Source organism: Scardinius erythrophthalmus, assembly GCF_964197995.2.
Source record: "Scardinius erythrophthalmus genome assembly, chromosome: 7".
Classification (NCBI taxonomy): Eukaryota; Metazoa; Chordata; class Actinopteri; order Cypriniformes; family Leuciscidae; genus Scardinius; species Scardinius erythrophthalmus.
The window spans coordinates 8009304-8027567 of record NC_138227.1 but is presented as its reverse complement, the minus strand read 5'-3'; the positions used below and the strand labels follow the sequence as shown (position 1 = coordinate 8027567).

At 36.4% G+C, this 18264-nt stretch overlaps 1 protein-coding gene across 1 annotated transcript in view; it reads right to left on the bottom strand.

The window, feature by feature from the left end:
* Positions 1-5909, bottom strand: part of LOC308693949 (NACHT, LRR and PYD domains-containing protein 3-like) — a 57895-nt gene extending 51986 nt beyond the window's left edge. Inside the window, exons 1-6 of the mRNA XM_081371142.1 lie at positions 5651-5909; positions 5277-5367; positions 4978-5091; positions 4656-4769; positions 478-591; positions 65-178 (exon numbers count right to left, since the gene is read on the bottom strand). Coding sequence (XP_081227268.1) covers positions 65-178; positions 478-591; positions 4656-4769; positions 4978-5091; positions 5277-5326 — 506 coding nt within the window. The 5' untranslated portion in view covers positions 5327-5367; positions 5651-5909. The remainder of the gene's footprint in view (positions 1-64; positions 179-477; positions 592-4655; positions 4770-4977; positions 5092-5276; positions 5368-5650) is intronic.
* Between the last annotated feature and the right edge of the window lie 12355 nt (positions 5910-18264).

Here is an 18264-nt window from a genome sequence, read left to right as displayed (position 1 = left end):
AATACCACAGTATTAATAAACACAATGTCTTTTTTTAATAATATATTTTGTTGATATGTAATACCTGAGATCAGTCTGTGTATCTCCACTCTTAAACTCTACTGGCAGTATCATAGACGCGTCACTCCTCATAGACACACAGCTGGGCTCTGGTTCTGATCTCTTCTGGTGAACTGAACTATAACAGAGTTTAAAGTTATACATATTTGCCATATTCAACATATTACATATCCATTTATCAATAAAACAATCACTCTTCATGATTATTTAATTCACACTGTTATTACAAAAACTGTACATTGAAATGAGTTCTTTCACAGATGTCTCTGTTTGAGCAACACTATACTGTATGCATCAAAATATTACATTAAAACATTCTTCTTGTACATTGTTAATATCTTGTAGAATATATTACTGATAATGTTCTGATAATATAAAATGTCATACTATAATCATATTTTTATAGAAATGTAATACCTGAGATCAGTCTGTGTATCTCCACTCTTAAAATGTATTATATTATCCATAGACGCGTCTCTCTTCATAGACACACAGCTGGGCTCTGGCTCTGATCTCTTCTGATGAACTGAACTATAACATAAATAGATTGTTAATACATTGAATTACTGTATTAAAAAAAAAATCAGAATTTATCCTTAAAGAACTTATTTTAGCAATGTTGATAAAAAACCTGTAGAATGAACTAAGTCTCTCATGTGTGAGTAACACTACATACATTAAAGGGCCCCTATTATACATTTTTCAAAATGACCTTTCATGTAGTGTGTAACACAGCTTTAAGTGAATGAAAACATCCTGCAAAAAGTTTAAAATCTGAAAGTGCACCGTATATAAAGTTATTGTCTTTCAAAAGTAAGAGTCGACTCAGAGTCAATAAAACAAATTGTTTTTCAAACGTTTCGTTGAGCCGTTTCGTTGTGACGTCAAGACGAAACATTAGCATATTGCCCGCCCACTTATTGCACGCAGACACCAGGGAAAACTTGAATCTCAAACACTACAGCTGATTCCTGTGGATACTGGACAGCATCAAGTGGTGGATGCTGCACATTGGTGTTGGTTGAGGAGATTTCCTCCTTCCATGTAAAGCGCTTTGAGTACCTAGATAAGCGCTATATAAATGTAACGAATTATTATTATTATTATTATTATTATTATGTCGAGAAGACTCTGTGCTCTACAATGTGAAGGTAAAGCCAGTTTTTTTTTCACTGCCCAAGGACGAGCATGTGAAGAATCAGTGGTTAAAATTCACTTTTATTAAACTCCTAAACTTTTGCTGTGTTACCTTTATTTCACTGACGACTGTTTCTCAAATCTCAATGCAGGATTCGCAAACCGCTTGCTCTTGAAAGATGGTGTTCAAAATACTTAGTTTTGAGTTTTATATTGTGTTGGTCTCCTGCTAACTGGTTAACTCACATTGTTAATACTGGTTAATGCTAATCAGTTGTGGGCCACTATTACTTATAACTGTGTCTATTAATGCAGATTGTCTGTCGTTCACACTACTTTGAGGAAAGACTGCATTGAGCAAGATTTGTTTTACCAACGTTTATGTTACATCAGTCATTCACGCTAGAGCTCGGCTAATGTATGCACTGTAATTGATACAGTTTCCACATGTTTACCACAATAAATTAGAAAATACTCTGTAAATAAATAAGTATAAGTAAAAATAATCGGTTTGTTGATGGACGTGCACTTGTTAATGTTGATGGTAAATTACAGTTGCAAAATCCCATAATGTACCTCAAACTGAGTAGTATCACTGAGAGACGTCCTGCTCGAGTCGTCCTTGCGATGGAGGTTCGGGTTGAATGACTAGTTCATTTAATTCAATCAGTTCATTCAAATCTCAGAGTAAAACTGGGAGTTGTGTAAAATATGATACACCGGTGTTTTGCCAGATGATACATTTATCTATGTATCATCTTTTTACTCTTAATGCACTTGATCTGTATCATATTTCTCTTTTAATTTCTTTTATAACTCTTTTAATTTTCCTTGCTTTTATTTTGTGATTATTTTAATTCCTTTCTGTAAAGCACTTTGAATTGCCATAGTGTATGAAATCAGGGTACCCCCAGGATCCTCCAACTTAAATTCAAGGCTTTTTAAGACCTTTTTAATACCATTTCAAATGAAATTCAATGCCAACTTCGTACCAATTCCGACAGAAGTATGAGGGGAAAATATCAAATCTGTATACATTTTTAACCCTAAAAAATAATTATGTACAAGTAGACTACTTGAATTAAATAATACATTTTATGTAAATTATCAGTCATATAAAATACATACGTAGCGTGCACGTGTGTAGGCCAATGTTAATTTTGGCAGCCATTTTTGATTTAGTCTTACTCTTCATCTTCAGACGAAAATGCGTATTGGTCTTAGTCACATTTGAGTCATTCTGCCTTTCATAGTTTTAGTTGACGAAATGTGTTTGCATTTTTTGTCAACTTTTAGTCATTACTTTTAGTCAAACTGCAGTTACTTTAATTTTGGTAGCCATTTTATATGTAGTCTTTAGACAGAAAATGTCATAATTATTCTCTCTAGGCCAATTCAATTAAGCTTATGAGAAATTAAAATTAATCTAACAGGCTGTATTGACATTGCACTCTTTAGCAGTAGCCCTTGTGCAATTCTACATATCCCTTTTCCTTAGTTCTGCAATTTTTTTAGAGTGCCGTACCCCCTCTCTTCCATGACTGCAGTCACATCTTTCCATTAAGGGACAATATTTGCCCCATTTAATCGATTTTTTTCATTTCATTTTTCACCTTTATAATACCTTTAAAAATAAATAATGCTTTAAATAAAACAATGTTCAATAAATATTCAATGTTAAAAAATGTTTAATATTAATAAAAATATATTAAAATCGCCAGTAGGTGGCGGTAACTCATTGTCTTTATCAAAGCCACAGATTTTGTTGCAAAATAGAGCAATAAGCCTGACAATACTGTTTAAAATGTAGTACATCACTTAATGTTACCCTTCTTTTTTTTTTTTTTTTTTTTTTTTTTTTTACTGTTTATTGCATAAAATCAATGTCACATTTGAAATCGTGTGGATATCGGGAAACATTGCATTCTTGCTCGCATAATGATCAGCATTAAAAACACTGCTGTATATCAGCCTGCATTTTGATCGCAGATTTAGTCGCACAAACAGCGCAAGCGGCTCGTGACAGATCTTCTCAAATGAAGATCGCTGAAGTCCAGCTTGTCTGTGTTTTCAGATCATCCGCGCTTCTTCAACAATGTAGAGAGAGCACGCGTGGATGGCTGTGGCCAGATACTACTGAAAAGACCGGGTAGAAAACATGTTCTTTTAACAGAAAAGCTCTGATTAGTAACCATCGTAACGGGTGCGCACGCTTTCGCGCGTTCTTCTATGCAGGGCCGTATTAACCATAGGGCTAGGCGATTATGGATTTATAGCGTTTTGGAAAAAAAATGGATGGATTTATAACGTTTTGGGGAAACAAATGGATGGATTTATAGCATTTTGAAAAAAAAAAAAAAACATTTTAACAGGGTAAATTGAATATCCACAAAAGTGTGGGTCTAGGTAAAAAAAAAAAAAATTTCCTGCAAACTATTGAAATGGATTTAACGCGTTTCGGAAAAGAGTTCCTCATCATTTATGTAAGATAATATTACTTGTATAATGACAACATTTTGCTCATTATCCACCCCTATATCCACTATTATCAAGTCATACTGACATAAAGTGATTGGGGGGGGGGGGGGGTATGCAGTAACTCGTAGCCCCGGGGCCCAGTGAGGCCTTAATGTGGCCCTGCTTCTATGACGTGAAGCGCGAGGTGCACTCAACGTTACACGACTAATTTTTAATTAGTCTACATTAGTAACAGTTAATTTTGTTACGGTATGAATTTAATCATAGAAAAGGCAAAAAAAAAAAATTAAGACCTTTGTAACGAAATCCAAGACTTTCTATACCAAATTCAAGGCTTTTAAGGCCTTAATTTGAGACTATCAAATTTAAGACTTTTTCAATGCTTTTAAGACCCCGCGGGTACCCTGGAAATGTGCTATATAAATAAACTTGCCTTGCCTAGTTCTTCCAGTGTTTCATCTTCGGACTCGCGCTCAGATTGATATGGTAAAATCGACGTCATTGTTCGTTACTGTCTTTAGTTTACAGTGTAGGAAGCCTCAGGACAAGCAGAGCTGACGTTGCTATGGCAATGGGCGTTTTTGTTTTCGACACAAATGCATAAACCAATCACAACAGACTGAGCTGTCTGGCCAATCAGAGCAGAGTAGCTCACGAAAAGGCGGGATTTAGAGAGACTGATTCATCTGACAAGTCGTTTGAGAATCCTTGAAAATGTGGTGAAGAGCAAATGTATATTATGAGAAAATTAAACAATTTTTTGACCTTTGAGGCATGTAAACCTGTTGTAAGAGACTCCAAAACAACATCAGAAAACTTTAAAATAGCATAATTGGGGCACATTAAAATATTAGCAACACATACAAAATAACTGTAAGCAATGTCCAAAAATAATTTCTCATATCTTGAATATATTACTGATAATGTTCTGATAATATAAAATGCCATACTTTAATCATATTTTTATAGAAATGTAATACCTGAGATCAGTCTGTGTATCTCCACTCTTAAAATGTATTATATTATCCATAGACGCGTCACTCCTCATAGACACACAGCTGGGCTCTGGCTCTGATCTCTTCTGATGAACTGAACTATAGAAGAATTTAAAGTTAAACATATTTGCCATATTCAACATATTACATAGCCATTTATCAATTAAAAACCTTACACTCTTAATGATTATTTATTTTACACAGTTATTACAAAATTGTAGGTTGAAATGAGTTATTTCACAGATTTCTCTCTGTATGAGCAACACTATATGCATGCATTAAAAATATTTTTATAGAAATGTAATACCTGAGATCAGTCTGTGTATCTTCACTCTTAAAATGTATTATGTTATCCATAGACGCGTCACTCCTCATAGACACACAGCTGGGCTCTGGTTCTGATCTCTTCTGATGAACTGAACTATTACACACAAAAAAAAAAAAAAAATTAATGGTGATAATATTTTCAGACAAGTTCTTAAGAGGTATTTTAATTAAAAACTGGCTGGTCTAATGGTTTTCACTAAAATTAAAGTTTTAACTTAATAAAAACACCTTCTTGCCTATAATTCAAAGATGATTTTATCTGGAGTTTATTCAAAATACCTGCAACCTGGATAAAAATCTTCATCTCTGGATGTTTGAGTTTCATCCATGATGAAGCTGAACAGTTGAAACAGAATCTGATCTTCTGACTCTGAATGGAAATGACAAACAATAATTCAGCTGAACGGAACCTGAGATTCAGAGAAACAGGATCATGAGACGCGGCGTACACTCAAATACACAATGTTAGTCGTGTATTAACACACATGCTAAATAAATCACAGACAACACGAAACAATGAAAGCATGTTTAGCTCTAAAATGAGAAATATCAAACACATATAAAATAACGAATATGTCCTTTAGGGGAAATAGGCTAATATTGGCCTAAATGCGGAAGTCACCTGTAAAACGTCTCGAGAACTGAACACTCACCTTGATCAACGTTTGATCATATTCAGATTCACAAAATCCACCGCCGTTTCTATCAAGTAGTTACACGAACATTCGTGTCTTAGCTTTTGTGAAGGTTTCCATTAAACAATTTGCATTTTATACTTAGTATGGAATCGATTCTGGCTGTTTAAATGGCGAAACATCAACTCTGGTCATTTATGTTCACTTTCTATTTGTTACGTTCAAATCAATAACGGCGTCACATTACGCGCGCGCTCACACACAGTCCTGCACGTGCACGGCAGACCCATGTAGAGATCTCTATTAGAGCGCTGGTGTACGGGTTCTGTTCCGCGACTCGGTGTCAGCAGGGATGGGCAGTATTTCAGATACATGTATTTAAAATACGTATTTGAAATACAAAATACTATTTTGTATTTTAAAGCCTTTGGAAAAAATCAAATGTAATTTGTAGGCTATTTAAAAAACATTTAAGATGAGTAATTTTGTATTTTCAAAATACATAAAATAGGCCTACTTTTTGCCAGTCAACCTCTTTATCTATGGAATTCCAACGCTTCCAATATTAAAAATAAATAAATACATAAATAAATATACAAATAAATGTAAAAAATAAAAAATAAATAAATAAATATATAAATAAATATACATAGAAAGGCAAAAAACGAAAATAAAGAATTATTTATAGATTTATTTCCTTATTTATGTATATATTTATTTTTTTTCCATATTTATTTATTTATTCTTTTATTTATTTCTACATTTATTCATTTCTACATTTATTTATTTCTACATTTATTTATTTGTACATTTATTTATTTCAACATTTATGTATTTCTACATTTATTTATTTCTTCATTTATTTCTTCCTACATTTCTTCCTGCGCAGGGTAATGAGGAGGGCGTGGTTTACCTCAGACATAGCAATCGAGCTCAGAGTAAGCGAAGGCGAAGGGTTGAGGCCACAGTGACACCCTGTGGCGAAATACAATAAGTATAGCTCACTGACGTTGATGCGGTCTGTGACTGCGAGGTATATGGTCAAAATCCTAAATCTTACTGTCTGTGTGACATGGATAGGCTACTCTTTATTCCGGACATGGCCGTAGAACATCGTTTGGTCTGGATTTGTAAAATGTCCTGGGCTAACAAACATGAGGGACTCTGAAACGGAAGCGCTTGATATTTTCCATTTTTCGGTCAGAACTCACGGAAAGGAAGCAGGGCACATATAGGCTACAGTGAAGTCGACGCAAGCATATTGACCAATGCTTTTGAAACGAGACCATTGCATTTTAATGTAGCCTAATTTCCAAAAACAATACTGACAGCAACAGAATTTTTTTTTTATTCTATTAAGCGGTGGTAGTCTTTAGCATAAACTCATGTCCAGGGGCAACCTTATTAAATATATGAACGTCACGTTAATCCACATCGATAAATTCAGTTAGAGGATAAGACTGTAGGGCAGTGTTAATTTCGTTGACGAATAATTTTCGTCATTATTTTCGTCAACGACATTTTTTTCACAGACGAAAACGAGACGATAACTAAATAAAAACTAGTTTTGAATGACAAAAACTATGAAGAAAATCTATTGACATTTTCGTCAACGAATAAAAACTAGACGAAAATGTTAGATAGTGACGATTTGGAAAGCGATCCAGTATGATGTCCTGCATTTGTGGTAGATATATATTATATATATAAACATATATTAACCTGCTAATATGAATGATTTTAAAGTTTTAACATGCAATACAGATACAGATTTTACTACTGTAACTTAAAAAAAAAATCTTAAAATTAAATGAAACCACTTTTCCTAAAGTAGAGCGCAGTCTTCTTTTCACGAGGCTGAATCCAGCTTCTTATTCGCAGCTTCTTATTGACGCTATCCGTTCCACCTTAAATGACGCGAACTTCCGCGTTTGCTGGCTTCTTATTGACGCTCAACTTAGGGACCGTGCGGTTTTTCTCTTTTTCGCGTTTTTTAACGGAATTGTGTTACTTTTGTGTCTATTTTCAGAATAAAATAATAATAAAAAATGTTTAAATGCAAATAACACTGATATATCAGCGAAAATGGACTGTAAAAATATAAAGGCACACAAGGCTACAGTAGCCTACTATTCTTTAATTATTGTACATGTCATTAGCTCAATTTAAGGATCATGTGGGTTTTCACTTATTCACACTTTTTAGAGACCCTGTTTGTATTGATTATATTTTCAGAAAAGAATGTAATAACATAATTTAAGGTATTTAAATATGGATCCAGCCTCTTATGAAGATTTCAGATGACCCAGCACCTTTGAATAGATGATGAAACCTACCCCTGCAAGGACTCCAGAATCAAACATGGATGATTGTACAAAAATTAGCTATCATTTTATCATTACTTTAAACTGCACACTAATCTTGGTAAAATGCATGTTTGATATTTGTAAATACAAATTTTTACTAACATATAACTGTACTTTCTGATATCTCATCAAATCCTATTGTGATTTTGTAACACAGAAACCTGCATTTTCTGTAAAGCTCCTTTGAAATGATGTATTGTGCATTAATGATGTGATGCATCATACAAATGAATGTATGAATTAAATTGAATTGACTTGAAAGCAATGGGCATGGTTACTGTACAATTTAAAGTTATGGAACCAATCTGACAATACAGAAGAGTTAACACAGTATCAAATTTAGACATTTTTACTTTAGCATTCTTAAGTTATGCACCCATGACAAATGTGACAATATAGTTAAAGAAGTTGCATTGTTTTGGTTGCATTTGCATTTTCTTCCCATTTCGCGGCGCTGTTTCTCGGCCGCCTCAGAGGGTGCGTTAAATTGGACATTATCCTCTTATAGGACAGCTGTTCCTCTAATGAAATCCAAATTTTGAGCAGTTTTTACTGTAGAATTATTTTTTTTATATTTTTTTGCATTTTGCATTTTACACAGTGCACAATAAGCCGCCTAATGTATTTTCTGCCCATTTCGCAGCGCTGTTTCTCGGCCGCCTCAGAGGGTGCGTTAAATTGGACATTATCCTCTTATAGGACAGCTGTTCCTCTAATGAAATCCAAATATTGAGCAGTTTTAACTGTATCATTTTCTTTTAATGAATTTTGCATTGTATACAGTGCACAATAAGCCGCCTAATGTATTTTCTGCCCATTTCGCGGTGTTGTTTCTCGGCCACCTCAGGGGGTGCGTTAAATTGGACATTGTCCCATTATAGTAGAGCTACTCCTCTAACGAAATCCACATTTTGAGCAGTTTTTACTGTAGATTTTTTTTTATGAAGCTTTGAACTTGACACATTACACAATGCACAAAGAGCCGTATTGCGCCTTAGGCCCATTTGGCGGCGCTGTTTCTCGGCCGCCTCAGAGGGTGCGTTAAAGTGGACATTATCCCGTTATAGGACTGCTGTTCCTCTAATAAAATCCAGATTTTGAGCAGTTTTTACTGTGGAATTATTGTTTTATGAAGCTTTGAATTTGACACATTAAACAGTGCATTTTCCGCCCAATTCGCGGCGCTGTTTCTCGCCTGCCTCAGAGGGTGCGTTAAATTGGACATTATCTCATTATGGTAGAGCTACTACTCTAACGAAATCCACATTTTAAGCAGTTTTTACTGTAGAATTCTTTTTGTATGAATTTTTGACCTTGACATGTTAAACAGAGCTTGACTAGATACTGGCTAAAGACAGAGAAAACATGCTTTACACAGGTTGCAGTGAGAACACACAATCAATCATTTATTGGTACAGGTGCAGCTTAAATAGAACATCACATGGCATGGACACATGACAAACACAATAATTGGGAGCATACTCATTAACCAATCAATCAATTAACATGACACATTACACAATGCACAAATACGCCTCTTTGTGCATTGTGTTATGTCCTCTGAGGTGGGTGAGAAACAGCGCCGCGAAATGGGCCTAAGGCGCAATACGGCTCTTTGTGCATTGTGTAATGTGTAAAGTTCAAAGCTTTATAAAATAATAATTCCACAGTAAAAACGGCTCAAAATTTGGATTTCGTTAGAGGTGTAGCTCTACTATAATGTGATAATGTCCACTTTAACGCACCCTCTGAGTCGGCCGAGAAACAGCGCCACCAATTGGGCCTAAGGCGCAATACGGCTCTTTGTGCATTGTGTAATGTGTCAAGTTCAAAGCTTCATAAAATAATAATTCCACAGTAAAAACTGCTCAAAATTTGGATTTCGTTAGAGGTGTAGCTCTACTGTAATGTGATAATGTCCACTTTAACGCACCCTCTGAGGCGGCCGAGAAACAGCGCCACCAAATGGGCCTAAGGTGCAATACGGCTTTGTGCATTGTGTAATGTGTCAAGTTCAAAGCTTCATAAAATAATAATTCCACAGTAAAAACTGCTCAAAATTTGGATTTCATTAGAGGAACATCTATCCTATAACGGGATAATGTCCAATTTAACGCACCCTCTGAGGCGGCCGAGAAACAGCGCCGCGAAATGGGCCTCAGGTGCAATACGGCTCTTTGTGCATTGTGTAATGTGTCATGTTCAAAGCTTCATAAAACAACAATTCCACAGTAAACACTGCTCAAAATTTGGATTTCATTAGAGGAACAGCTGTCCTATAACGGGATAATGTCCACTTTAACGTACCCTCTGAGGCAGGCGAGAAACAGCGCCGCGAATTGGGCGGAAAATGCAATAGGCGGATTATTGTGCATTGTTTAATGTATCAAATTCAAAGTTTCATAAAACAATAATTCTACTGTAAAAACTGCTCAAAATTTGGATTTTATTAGAGGAACAGCTGTCCTATAAAGGGATAATGTCCACTTTAACGTACCCTCTGAGGCAGGCGAGAAACAGCGCCGCGAATTGGGCGGAAAATGCAATAGACGGATTATTGTGCATTGTTTAATGTATCAAATTCAAAGTTTCATAAAACAATAATTCCACAGTAAAAACTGCTCGAAATTTGGATTTCATTAGAGGAACAGCTGTCCTATAACGAGATAATGTTCAATTTAACGCACCCTCTGAAGTTGCCGAGAAATAGCACCACCAAATGGGCCTAAGGCGCAATACGGCTCTTTGTGCATTGTGTAATGTCAAGTTCATAAATTCATAAAAAAAGAATTCTATAGTAAAAACTGCTTAAAATTTGGATTATATTAGAGTAGTAGCTCTACTATAATGGGATAATGTCCAATTTAATGCACCCTCTCAGGCAGCTGAGAAACAGCGCCGCGAAATGGGCAGAAAATACATTAGGCGGCTCATTGTGTACTGTGTAATGTGCCAAGTTTAAAGCTTCATAAAAAAGTAATTCCACAGTAAAAAGTGCTTAAAATGTGAATATCGTTAGAGTAGTAGCTCTACTATAATGGGATCATGTCCAATTTAATGCACCCTCTGAGGCGGCTGAGAAACAGCACTGCGAAATGGGCAGAAAATACATTAGGCGGCTCATTGTGTAAAGTGCCAAGTTTAAAGCTTCATAAAAAAATTATTCCAGGGTAAAAAGTGCTTAAAATTTGGATTTCGTTAGAGTAGTAGCTCTATTATAATGGGATAATGTCCGATTTAACGCACACTCTGAGGCGGGTGAGAAACTGCGCCGCGAAATGGGCGGAAAATGCAATAGGGGGATTATTGTACATTGTGTAATGTCAAGTTCAAAGCTTCATAAAAAAAAATTCCACAGTAAAAACTGCTCAAAATTTGGATTTCATTAGAGGAACATCTATCCTATAACGGGATAATGTCCAATTTAACGCACCCTCTTAGGCGGGTGAGAAACAGCACCCCGAAATGGGCCTTAGGTGCAATACGGCTCTTTGTGCATTGTTTAATGTATCAAATTCAAAGCTTCATAAAACAATAATTCCACAGTAAAAACTGCTCAAAATTTGGATTTCGTTAGAGTAGTAGCTCTATTATAATGGGATAATGTCCAATTTAACGCACCCTCTGAGGCGGGTGAGAAACAGTCCCGCAAAATGGGCGGAAAATGCAATAGGCGGATTATTGTACATTGTGTAAAGTGCCAAGTTTAAAAATTCATACAAAAAAAAAATCTAAGGTAAAAACTGCTTAAAATTTGGATTTCATTAGATTCATAGCTCTACTATAATGGGATCATGTCCAATTTAACGCACCCTCTTGGGCGGCTGAGAACCAGCGCTGCGAAATGGGCAGAAAATACATTAGGCGGCTCATTGTGCACTGTGTAAAGTGCCAAGTTTAAAGCTTCATAAAAAAATAACTCCACAGTAAAAACTGCTTAAAATTTGGATTTCGTTAGAGTAGTACTTCTACTTTAAAGGGATAATGTCCAATTTAACGCACCCTCTGAGGCAGCTGAGAAACAGCGCCGCGAACTGGGCAGAAAATACATTAGGCAGATTATTGGACATTGTGTGAAGTTTAAAGCTTCATAAAAAAATAATTCCACAGTAAAAAGTGCTTAAAATTTGGATTTCATTAGAGGAGTAGCTCTACTATAATGGGATAATGTCCAATTTAACGCACCCTCTGAGGCAGCTGAGAAACAGCGCCGCGAAATGGGCAGAAAATACATTAGGCGGATTATTGGACATTGTGTAAAGTACCAAGTTTCAATGCTTCATAAAAAAATAATTCCACAGTAAAAAGTGCTGAAAATTTGGATTTCGTTAGAGGAGTAGGTCTACTATAATGGGATGATGTCCAATTGAACGCATCCTCTGAGGCAGCTGAGAAACAGCGCCGCGAAATGGGCAGAAAATACATTAGGCGGATTATTGGACATTGTGTGAAGTTTAAAGCTTCATAAAAAAATAATTCCACTGTAAAAAGTGCTTAAAATTTGGATTTCGTTAGAGGAGTAGCTCTACTATAATGGGATAATGTCCAATTTAACGCACCCTCTGAGGCAGCTGAGAAACAGCGCCGCGAAATATGCAGAAAATACATTAGGCGGATTATTGGACATTGTGTAAAGTACCAAGTTTCAAAGCTTCATAAAAAAATAATTCCACAGTAAAAAGTGCTGAAAATTTGGATTTCGTTAGAGGAGTAGGTCTACTATAATGGGATGATGTCCAATTGAACGCACCCTCTGAGGCAGCTAAGAAACAGCGCCGCGAAATGGGCAGAAAATACATTAGGCGGATTATTGGACATTGTGTGAAGTTTAAAGCTTCATAAAAAAATAATTCCACAGTAAAAAGTGCTTAAAATTTGGATTTCGTTAGGGGAGTAGCTCTACTATAATGGGATAATGTCCAATTGAACGCACCCTCTGAGGCAGCTGAGAAACAGCGCCGCGAAATGGGCAGAAAATACATTAGGCGGATTATTGGACATTGTGTAAAGTACCAAGTTTCAAAGCTTCATAAAAAAATAATTCCACAGTAAAAACTGCTGAAAATTTGGATTTCGTTAGAGGAGTAGCTCTACTATAATGGGATAATGTCCAATTGAACGCACCCTCTGAGGCAGCTGAGAAACAGCACCGCGAAATGGGCAGAAAATACATTAGGCGGATTATTGTACATTGTGTAAAGTTTAAAGCTTCATAAAAAAATTATTCCACAGTTAAAAGTGCTTAAAATTTGGATTTCGTTAGGGGAGTAGCTCTACTATAATGGAATAATGTCCAATTTAACGCACCCTCTGAGGCAGCTGAGAAACAGCGCCGCGAAATATGCAGAAAATACATTAGGCGGATTATTGGACATTGTGTAAAGTACCAAGTTTCAAAGCTTCATAAAAAAATAATTCCACAGTAAAAAGTGCTGAAAATTTGGATTTCGTTAGAGGAGTAGGTCTACTATAATGGGATGATGTCCAATTGAACGCACCCTCTGAGGCAGCTGAGAAACAGCGCCGCGAAATGGGCAGAAAATACATTAGGCGGATTATTGTACATTGTGTAAAGTACCAAGTTTAACGCTTCATAAAAAAATAATTCCACAGTAAAAAGTGCTTAAAATTTGGATTTCGTTAGAGGAGTAGCTCTACTATAATGGGATGATGTCCAATTTAACGCACCCTCTGAGGCAGCTGAGAAACAGCGCCGCGAAATGGGCAGAAAATACATTAGGCGGATTATTGGACATTGTGTAAAGTACCAAGATTCAAAGCTTCATAAAAAAATCATTCCACAGTAAAAAGTGCTGAAAATTTGGATTTCGTTAGAGGAGTAGGTCTACTATAATGGGATGATGTCCAATTGAACGCACCCTCTGAGGCAGCTGAGAAACAGCGCCGCGAAATGGGCAGAAAATACATTAGGCGGATTATTGGACATTGTGTGAAGTTTAAAGCTTCATAAAAAAATAATTCCACAGTAAAAAGTGCTTAAAATTTGGATTTCGTTAGGGGAGTAGCTCTACTATAATGGGATAATGTCCAATTGAACGCACCCTCTGAGGCAGCTGAGAAACAGCGCCGCGAAATGGGCAGAAAATACATTAGGCGGATTATTGGACATTGTGTAAAGTTTAAAGCTTCATAAAAAAATTATTCCACAGTTAAAAGTGCTTGAAATTTGGATTTCGTTAGGGGAGTAGCTCTACTATAATGGAATAATGTCCAATTTAACGCACCCTCTGAGGCAGCTGAGAAAAAGCGCCGCGAAATATGCAGAAAATACATTAGGCAGATTATTGGACATTGTGTGAAGTTTAAAGCTTCATAAAAAAATTATTCCACAGTAAAAAGTGCTTAAAATTTGGATTTCGTTAGGGGAGTAGCTCTACTATAATGGAATAATGTCCAATTTAACGCACCCTCTGAGGCAGCTGAGAAACAGCGCCGCGAAATATGCAGAAAATACATTAGGCGGATTATTGGACATTGTGTAAAGTACCAAGTTTCAAAGCTTCATAAAAAAATAATTCCACAGTAAAAAGTGCTGAAAATTTGGATTTCGTTAGAGGAGTAGGTCTACTATAATGGGATGATGTCCAATTGAACGCACCCTCTGAGGCAGCTGAGAAACAGCGCCGCGAAATGGGCAGAAAATACATTAGGCGGATTATTGTACATTGTGTAAAGTTTAAAGCTTCATAAAAAAATTATTCCACAGTTAAAAGTGCTTAAAATTTGAATTTCGTTAGGGGAGTAGCTCTACTATAATGGGATAATGTCCAATTTAACGCACCCTCTGAGGCAGCTGAGAAACAGCGCCGCGAAATGGGCAGAAAATACATTAGGCGGATTATTGTACATTGTGTAAAGTACCAAGTTTAACGCTTCATAAAAAAATAATTCCACAGTAAAAAGTGCTTAAAATTTGGATTTCGTTAGAGGAGTAGCTCTACTATAATGGGATAATGTCCAATTTAACGCACCCTCTGAGGCAGCTGAGAAACAGCGCCGCGAAATGGGCAGATAATAAATTAGGCGGATTATTGTACATTGTGTAAAGTTTAAAGCTTCATAAAAAAATTATTCCACAGTTAAAAGTGCTTAAAATTTGGATTTCGTTAGGGGAGTAGCTCTACTATAATGGGATAATGTCCAATTTAACGCACCCTCTGAGGCAGCTGAAAAACAGCGCCGCGAAATGGGCAGAAAATACATTAGGTGGATTATTGTACATTGTGTAAAGTACCAAGTTTAACGCTTCATAAAAAAATAATTCCACAGTAAAAAGTGCTTAAAATTTGGATTTCGTTAGAGGAGTAGCTCTACTATAATGGGATAATGTCCAATTTAACGCACCCTCTGAGGCAGCTGAGAAACAGCGCCGCGAAATGGGCAGATAATACATTAGGCGGATTATTGTACATTGTGTAAAGTACCAAGTTTAAAGCTTCATAAAAAAATAATTCCACAGTAAAAAGTGCTTAAAATTTGGATTTCGTTAGAGGAGTAGCTCTACTATACTGGGATAATGTCCAATTGAACGCACCCTCTGAGGCAGCTGAGAAACAGCGCCGCGAAATGGGCAGAAAATACATTAGGCGGATTATTGGACATTGTGTGAAGTTTAAAGCTTCATAAAAAAATAATTCCACAGTAAAAAAAGCTTAACATTTGGATTTCGTTAGGGGAGTAGCTCTACTATAATGGGATAATGTCCAATTTAACGCACCCTCTGAGGCAGCTGAGAAACAGCGCCGCGAAATGGGCAGAAAATACATTAGGCGGATTATTGGACGTGTAAAGTACCAAGTTTAAAGCTTCACAGAAAAATAATTCCACAGTAAAAACTGCTGAAAATTTGGATTTCGTTAGAGGAGTAGCTCTACTATAATGGGATAATGTCCAATTTAACGCACCCTCTGAGGCAGCTGAGAAACAGCGCCGCGAAATGGGCAGAAAATACATTAGGCGGATTATTGGACATTGTGTGAAGTTTAAAGCTTCATAAAAAAATAATTCCACAGTAAAAAAAGCTTAAAATTTGGATTTCGTTAGGGGAGTAGCTCTACTATAATGGGATAATGTCCAATTTAACGCACCCTCTGAGGCAGCTGAGAAACAGCGCCGCGAAATGGGCAGAAAATACATTAGGCGGATTATTGTGCATTGTGTAAAGTACCAAGTTTAAAGCTTCATAGAAAAATAATTCCACAGTAAAAACTGCTGAAAATTTGGATTTCGTTAGAGGAGTAGGTCTACTATAATGGGATGATGTCCAATTGAACGCACCCTCTGAGGCAGCTGAGAAACAGCGCCGCGAAATGGGCAGAAAATACATTAGGCGGATTATTGGACGTAAAGTACCAAGTTTAAAGCTTCAAAAAAATAAAAAATAAAAAAAAAATTCCACAGTAAAAACTGCTGAAAATTTGGATTTCGTTAGAGGAGTAGCTCTACTATAATGGGATAATGTCCAATTTAACGCACCCTCTGAGGCAGCTGAGAAACCACGCCGCGAAATGGGCAGAAAATGCATTAGGCGGATTATTGTACATTGTGTAATGTGCCAAGTTTAAAAATTCATAAAAAAATAATTCCACAGTAAAAAGTGCTTAAAATTTGGATTTCGTTAGAGGAGTAGCTCTACTATAATGGGATGATGTCCAATTGAACGCATCCTCTGAGGCAGCTGAGAAACAGCGCCGCGAAATGGGCAGAAAATACATTAGGCGGATTATTGGACATTGTGTGAAGTTTAAAGCTTCATAAAAAAATAATCCCACAGTAAAAAGTGCTTAAAATTTGGATTTCGTTAGAGGAGTAGCTCTACTATAATGGAATAATGTCCAAATTAACGCACCCTCTGAGGCAGCTGAGAAAACGCGCCGCGAAATAGGCAGAAAATACATTAGGCGGATTATTGTACATTGTGTACGGTACCAAGTTTAAAGCTTCATAAAAAAATTATTCCACAGTAAAAAGTGCTTAAAATTTGGATTTCGTTAGAGTAGTAGCTCTACTATAATGGGATAATGTCCAATTTAACGCACCCTCTGAGGCAGCTGAGAAACAGCGCCGCGAAATGGGCAGAAAATACATTAGGCGGATTATTGGACATTGTGTGAAGTTTAAAGCTTCATAAAAAAATAATTCCACAGTAAAAAAAGCTTAAAATTTGGATTTCGTTAGGGGAGTAGCTCTACTATAATGGGATAATGTCCAATTTAACGCACCCTCTGAGGCAGCTGAGAAACAGCGCCACGAAATGGGCAGAAAATACTTTAGGCGGATTATTGGACATTGTGTAAAGTACCAAGTTTAAAGCTTCATAGAAAAATAATTCCACAGTAAAAACTGCTGAAAATTTGGATTTCGTTAGAGGAGTAGGTCTACTATAATGGGATGATGTCCAATTGAACGCACCCTCTGAGGCAGCTGAGAAACAGCGCCGCGAAATGGGCAGAAAATACATTAGGCGGATTATTGGACATTGTAAAGTACCAAGTTTAAAGCTTCAAAAAAAAAAAAAAAAAAAAAATTCCACAGTAAAAACTGCTGAAAATTTGGATTTCGTTAGAGGAGTAGCTCTACTATAATGGGATAATGTCCAATTTAACGCACCCTCTGAGGCAGCTGAGAAACCACGCCGCGAAATGGGCAGAAAATGCATTAGGCGGATTATTGTACATTGTGTAATGTGGCAAGTTTAAAAATTCATAAAAAAATTATTCCACTGTAAAAAGTGCTTAAAATTTGGATTTCGTTAGAGAAGTAGCTCTACTATAATGGGATGATGTCCAATTGAACGCATCCTCTGAGGCAGCTGAGAAACAGCGCCGCGAAATGGGCAGAAAATACATTAGGCGGATTATTGGACATTGTGTGAAGTTTAAAGCTTCATAAAAAAATAATTCCACAGTAAAAAGTGCTTAAAATTTGGATTTCGTTAGAGGAGTAGCTCTACTATAATGGGATAATGTCCAAATTAACGCACCCTCTGAGGCAGCTGAGAAAACGCGCCGCGAAATAGGCAGAAAATACATTAGGCGGATTATTGTACATTGTGTACGGTACCAAGTTTAAAGCTTCATAAAAACATTATTCCACAGTAAAAAGTGCTTAAAATTTGGATTTCGTTAGAATAGTAGCTCTACTATAATGGGATAATGTCCAATTTAACGCACCCTCTGAGGCAGCTGAGAAACAGCGCCGCGAAATGGGCAGAAAATACATTAGGCGGATTATTGGACATTGTGT